The sequence below is a fragment of the Jatropha curcas genome, chromosome 10, assembly GCF_041381405.1.
Source record: "Jatropha curcas cultivar XTBG-Jc1 chromosome 10, XTBG_Jcur_1.0, whole genome shotgun sequence".
NCBI lineage: Eukaryota > Viridiplantae > Streptophyta > Magnoliopsida > Malpighiales > Euphorbiaceae > Jatropha > Jatropha curcas.
The window spans coordinates 8,513,426-8,520,440 of record NC_143160.1 but is presented as its reverse complement, the minus strand read 5'-3'; the positions used below and the strand labels follow the sequence as shown (position 1 = coordinate 8,520,440).

Genomic DNA, 7,015 nt, shown 5'->3' with positions numbered 1-7,015 from the left:
TATATGAATATATTGGCAGGTAAACAGTAGGATATATAAATATAAATCTCTGATATCTTATTATTATTATTATTATTATTATTATTTTAATTTTGGATTTAAAGTAAAATAGAAAGAATGTAGAGTGTTGGGGATTTATATAAAAATGGAAAGTTGGCCCCAATATTCCCACACCATACGCACTTATAACCAAAGGTTATCATTTATGAACAAAAATCCATTCCCTGTCTATACACATCACAAGAACAGCGACACGTCACATTTCGACAGCACAATAATACAAACCAAGAAAAATATTTAGCCTCAAAAAAAATTGCAGAATTTCCTTGTCCATATTTATCTGTCACATTTCACCTTATACATCATTCTTCCTTTATTTTATTATTAGGACCGACTAACTAATTGAATTTCTTATTATTGTTTGTGATTTTTTTTGGGTTTTTTTAAAATCAGATCAGATATCGAATTAGAAATTAGTGTACAAAAAAATCACAAATTGAATTATTATTATTATTATTATTATTATTATGGGAAAATTTAAAAAAAATTGCTGTACATACCATTTCTACAAATTATTACAATAATCTCTTGCCATACACGTAGGTACAAGTTGGGATATAAAATGTTCAGAGGCCTATAAATAGAGTTCCTTGTGAGCCATTCAAACAACAAGAATCAAAATGGAGGAGATGGAAAAGGGGAGCGTACATGCCAAAAGGCAAAAGGGTGGATTGATCACAATGCCCTTCATATTAGGTAAGCTCTGGTTAATTAATGAGTTAAAGAATTACTATATTGCTTTCACAGGGTAATTAGTTATAGTGATTTAAGTTAAACTGATTTTATGGATTTCGGTTTTGGTTTTTGGTGTAGTAAATGAGGCCGCTGAGAAGCTAGCAGTGGTGGGTTTTAATACAAATATGATTAGCTACTTAACTACTCAGATTCATATGCCATTAACCAAAGCTGCTAATACACTCACCAACTTTGGTGGCACTTCAAGCTTGACTCCTCTGCTCGGTGCCTTCCTCGCCGATTCCTACGCCGGCCGCTTCTGGACTATAACTCTTGCTTCCATAATATACCAAATGGTAAACACCTCTCTCTCTCTCTCTCTCTCTCTCTCTCTCTCTCTCTCACTCTCTTACTAACTATATATTGCTAATATGTTATTCTTTTTCTTTTTTGGGTTAATTTGACTTTCGATTTCAATTTCAAAACACTTTTAACCCTCGAAATAAATACAAAAAATAGCATCGAGTTGAACAAATTAGTACTGATTAATATTCTTGATTAATTAGGATTTACTAACAATACTGACATCCTAATTAATATTTTTTAATAAGTACAAAAAATAGCATAACGTCAAGATTAAAGAATATGAAGAAGATTTCCCAAGGGATTATGTAATATATGATATGACAAGTGAGAGTTAGAGCATGACAATTAAAAAATAATATTCCTTTTGTTTATGACAAATTAAAATGCCAATTTTGAATAATTAAGCATATTTTTATACATACTAGCTAGATCGCTAGTCAAATTTCAGCTAAAAAAATTATAAAATGAAATTGAGATTGACCCTTTTTTTTTATTCTTGCATAATTAGGGCATGACAAGCTTAACACTATCTGCCATCCTACCAAGTTTAAGGCCACCCCCATGTGAAGGTGACAAATGTCAAGAGGCAAACAATGGACAACTAGCGATCCTGTACGTATCACTTCTTTTAGGAGCATTAGGATCCGGGGGGATCCGACCATGCGTGGTAGCATTCGGGGCGGATCAGTTCGACGAAACGGATCCAAAGCAAACAACAAAGACATGGAGATACTTCAATTGGTATTATTTTGTGATGGGGGTGTCAATATTGGTGGCAGTGACAGTAATTGTTTATATACAAGACAATATTGGATGGGGATGGGGCCTTGGAATACCAGCAATTGCAATGTTTCTATCAATAATTGTATTTCTAGGTGGATATCCACTTTACAGGAACTTGGATCCAGCTGGTAGTCCATTTACCCGATTATTACAAGTGTCGGTGGCTGCATTCAAGAAGAGGAAGCTGTCTATGGTTTCGGATCCTAAGTTATTGTACCGGAACCATGAACTTGATGCTCCCATTTCCATTGGTGGAAGGCTTCTTCACACTAAACAAATAAGGTAATACTTTTTTATAAAGAATAAGTTCAAATTGGCCCTTTGAACTTAGAAATAATATTCAATTTGGTCGAAAATCAAATTTTTATATAATTTATCCCTGAATTTTGCACTAAAAAGAATAAAAATAGGAGGCTATGAGCACCTTGCTCCTCCAAATTAAGGAGGCTAAAGGGATAGAGATGATGAATATGGAGACCACCACCATATTATCTGGAATTTGGTCATTAATTTACAAAAGGATAATGATGACTTAATCATTTGTCATAGCACATATTACTTAGTGTTAGGGTTGATTAAAGTGATGTCTCTTTGGCTAAAGAACAAAAGCCAGAGCATCCCAGCTCACCCTATGACCCATCAATAGTCACGTTCGTATTTTTGGCTTCATGCACCTTCCTATTATTGTCCTATCTTTGCTCATGGCCTCCTCTTATATTTCAAAAGTCACGGGTTCTTACATGCATCGGGCCCAATTGAGTATGGCATTTTCTCTCTGGACTTTAAGTTAGTTTTGTCCATTAGGGTTGAATTTAAAAAAAAAAAAAAAAAAAAAAAAAAAAAAAAAAAACAAATCATTGATCTCATTCGCTAAAGAACTAAAATCTGAAGCGTTTTTTATTTTTTACATTAGTGAAAAGACTAAGTGACTGACAATCACCTTATAATAGTCAGAAGCCAATTAGACCATAGAAATTTTATCTCTCTAGTGTATGATCAGGATTGAAATGTTTGTAAATAATTAGCACGAATACTTAATTATGGTTTAGCTTCCAAAAATTGAACTCCTGTCAATAAGATAGAAAGTAAAAGAAACCGATCTAGTTCAGTTTTGCTGATTAATGTATGTCAAACAAACTGCAGGTTTCTTGACAAGGCAGCAATTGTGACCGAAGAGGACAACCTGAAACCAGGTCAAGCACCCAATCTATGGAGGCTAAACACAGTACACAGAGTAGAAGAACTCAAATCCATAATAAGAATGGGACCCATATGGGCATCAGGAATTCTTCTAATAACAGCTTATGCTCAACAAAGCACATTTTCTTTACAACAAGCGAAGACAATGGACAGACATCTTTCAAAATCCTTTCAAATCCCAGCTGGTTCAATGTCCGTCTTCACTATCACGTCAATGCTCACCACCATAGCCATATACGATCGTCTCTTCATTCCTTTCGCCCGTAAATTCACAGGTCTTGAACGCGGCATAACTTTCTTGCACAGAATGGGTATCGGCTTCGTAATCTCCATCTTAGCCACTTTAGTTGCGGGTTTCGTTGAGATTAAGAGAAAACAGGCAGCAATGGCTAATGGGTTATTAGATTCTCACAAAACTATTCCTATTTCTGTATTTTGGCTTGCGCCACAATACTGTCTGCATGGAATAGCAGAAGCCTTCATGTCAATTGGACATTTAGAGTTCTTTTATGATCAAGCACCAGAAAGCATGAGAAGCTCGGCTATGGCGTTGTTTTGGACAGCGATATCCGCAGGGAATTATGTGAGTACGCTTTTGGTTACTTTAGTGCATAAGTTTAGTGAAGGAGCTGATGGGTCCAACTGGCTTCCTGATAATAATATAAACAAGGGTAAATTAGAGTATTTTTACTGGTTGATCACTGGAATGCAAGTGATTAATCTTGTTTACTACTTGGTTTGTGCAAAGATGTATACTTTTAAGCCTATCCAGATCCACAGTAAAGATGAAGCTGATGCTGAGACTAAAGAAGATGGAGTAGTAGAACTTGCAATCAAGGCTTAGTTTGTTTTAATTAATTGCATAGCTAATTAGCTATAGCTTGTAGAGAAGTAGAGTAGAAGTTGATACTTTTAATAAATTAATTAATAGTATGTAAAAGAAAAGTTAATGCAGAAACAAATTAGCCCTTTCTATGCTTATAATCTTTTCTTCAGTAATAATAACAGATTAAAAGAATAATTTGCTTTCGTTTTCTCTTCTTGGTGGACGCATAATAGGGATTACACTACAAAAAAAAAATGCTCAATTGCGACCGACCTAAATCGGTAGCAGTTTTGCGACCGATTTGCGATTTATAAGCCATCATTCGCAAATTTTGGCGCTGAAAATTCCCGCGAGAATGGTTAATGATTTGCGACCTGTGTATTACGGATTTGTGACCAATTTTGCGATCGATGTGCGACTAAGTGGTTTTCTGTCGCAAAATTTCACGCGTAAAAAATGGGGCAAAATTCTGAGACCGATTGGAGACTAAATTGCGACTGATTTTTCGCGACCGATTTATTTAGTCGCAAATCGGTCTCAAATATTGTCCCTAGTCAAACGACGTTGGCTCATTAAAAATTGCGACCGATAGTTATAAAATTTGCGACCGATGTTTCGGTCGCAAAAGTTAGGGCTTTAAACGCCGCGCCCTCTCTTTTTTCTTTCTTCTTCTTTCTCTCTTCTCCTTCTCCTCTCCTCTCCTCCGTCCGCAGCGCCGCTCCGGCCCTTCCTGACACCGTTCCAGCCCGCCTGATGCCGCCAGCCTCGCTCCCTTTGCACTCCGGTCACTCTGTTTCGAAACAATCTGAGGTTAGTTTTATTTTGCGATTAATTTTTCGAAATTTTTTTTTTTCGAATTTATTTGTTTTTTATTATATTAATTTATGGTTGATTTTGTATATTGTTGTTAGAATTTTGTATATGGTTGCGATTAATTTATTTTGTATATGGTTGAGTTGCGATTAGAATTTTTTTAGGGGAGTCAAAATTATTATTATTTTTATTATTATTACTGTTCTTATTATTATTATAATTATTAGTATTATTGTTGTTGTTATTATTGTTATTATTATTATTATTATTATTAGTATTATTGTTATTGTTATTGTTGTTGTTATTATTATTATTAGTATTATTGTTACCTTAAGCGACTGTGATTGACAATTCTGGCAAATAATCTACTAGCATGCGTTTGTCAAATACACAAAACTATTAATTGCGATTAGGAACGATTGTGCAAATATTATTTTTGGTAAGTTTTGCGATTTTAGGTGTATTTGTCATTGGAACAGTCCTTGTCAGAGCTAAGCGGAGGCTAACGATCTCTGCTTGCCCTTTCTCTAATTTTGGACGAGGCATAGTTTAGTTGATTTTTCATTTATTATTTGGGATCTTGCAAAAGCTAATACCAAGCTTTTCCCTTTTAGACATATTGGATTGAATTTGAAATCTATTATGACATTGTAATTGAAATATTCAAGCATAATCCATTTTCATATAAAAGGTGCGTGTAAGGAAATGGACAAGTCATTTTAGGGGCTTTGTTGAGGAGATTCTGAATGGTACTTCATATGTGTCTTAGATTAGGCATGTGCACACAAAATACAATTTATTATTATTATTTTTTTATACTGAAACTACTTCAAATGAACTCTACTTTTGGTTCTAGTGTCTAGTGGTTTCATAATTTGGAGTAAAATTTTGTCATGAATGTATTTGCCAGTGATTTAATGTTGAGCCGTTTGACAGGTTGATGCAGCTCTTGATTTATGCCACACACAGAACATAGGGAGAATGATCAAAGCTCACTTTCCACATTCCCAGGTCAAATAATTTTCTTTTGATGCACTTAGTGGCAAAGGGAATAATTTAGCAGCAAATGTGGAGTTAAAGTGAATTTTGGTTATTGCTTGGGAATGGCACCCGATGTTTAATTTGCTTTCAAGCATAATATGCTAGGATATTTTGTCTTACACTTGTCTCTTTTGAATTATCTTGTAGTTTATTGTGGTTTCACTGAAAGAAGGCATGTTCAACAATGCCAATGTCCTTTTTCGGACGAAATTTGTAGATGGTGTTTCAACTGTCCAGAGGACTGTTGCTGCTAAGCAGAACAAGTGATTGCTGCCACATTATCAGGTTTATTACTGTGTTACTTTGATGGAATTTTATTATTTCGATTCACATGTTTTGAATTAATGTCCAGTAATGCCTGGTTAGTCCATCTGTTATTAATGTACCGTCACTAGTCGTAACACAGTTACTTAACCCAGTTCCAAATTTTTGTATTTTGTCTTTAATTTGACATCCATCAGTTTACCATTCCTATCACTTTCCTGCTTTCTTTTTCCCTATTTTGTTTGTCATTTTAGAAGACTTATCTTCTTTTCCAACTTTATGCTTTTCACTATTATGAAAGCATTAATAATATATATTTACAGAACTGAGGATGGAGGAATTACTTGAATAGCTTTGCTTTTTTTGAGACTTGTCAGATTATGTAGGAATAATTAATGAGGAATAGTTAGATGCAGATTATTGCTCTGTATAACAAATAATTAATGAGGAATAATTTGTTATACAGAGCAATAATCTGCATCTAACTATTCCTCATTAATTATTCCTACATAATCTGACAAGTCTCAAAAATAGCAAAGCCATTCAAGTATTTCCTCCATCCTCAGTTCTGTAAATATATATTAATGCTTTCATAATAGTGAAAAGCATAAAGTTGGAAAAGAAGATAAGTCTTCTAAAATGACAAACAAAATAGGGAAAAAGAAAGCTAGGAATGGTAAACTGAGGAATGTCAAATTAAAGACAAAATACAACAATTTGCGACCGATTTGCGACAGACTTTTTCTGCAACTAATTTGCGACAGCATTTCCACATGAAAACACGACCAAATTTTGCGACCGATTTTTTAATTTTGCGACCGACGGAAAAAATCGGTCGCAAAATATTTTGCGATAAGAATTTTTCCGACCGACGTGTTTTGGTTGCAGATAGGTCGCTAATTGAATTTAACGACCGATTTGTCGGTCGCAAAATGCCGTTTTTTTTGTAGTGTTATACTCTCATCATATATATTAGTTATAGTTAAC

The 7,015-nt window shown here is 34.4% G+C and overlaps 2 protein-coding genes across 2 annotated transcripts; both read left to right on the top strand.

Moving 5' to 3' along the window:
* The first annotated feature begins 597 nt into the window (after positions 1-597).
* Positions 598-4,068, top strand: LOC105642018 (Major facilitator superfamily protein). Its single transcript, XM_012226689.3, has 4 exons — positions 598-756; positions 874-1,091; positions 1,610-2,166; positions 3,028-4,068. Exons 1-4 carry the CDS (start codon positions 681-683, stop codon positions 3,926-3,928), a joined length of 1,752 nt encoding a protein of 583 aa, XP_012082079.1. The 5' UTR covers positions 598-680; the 3' UTR covers positions 3,929-4,068.
* Positions 4,069-4,173: 105 nt separating this feature from the next.
* On the top strand, positions 4,174-6,422 carry LOC119370070 (structural maintenance of chromosomes protein 2-1-like). Its single transcript, XM_089715706.1, has 3 exons — positions 4,174-4,720; positions 5,660-5,734; positions 5,912-6,422. The coding sequence occupies exons 1-3, from the start codon at positions 4,664-4,666 to the stop codon at positions 6,029-6,031; spliced, it is 252 nt and encodes an 83-aa protein (XP_089571832.1). The 5' UTR covers positions 4,174-4,663; the 3' UTR covers positions 6,032-6,422.
* Positions 6,423-7,015: the final 593 nt, after the last annotated feature.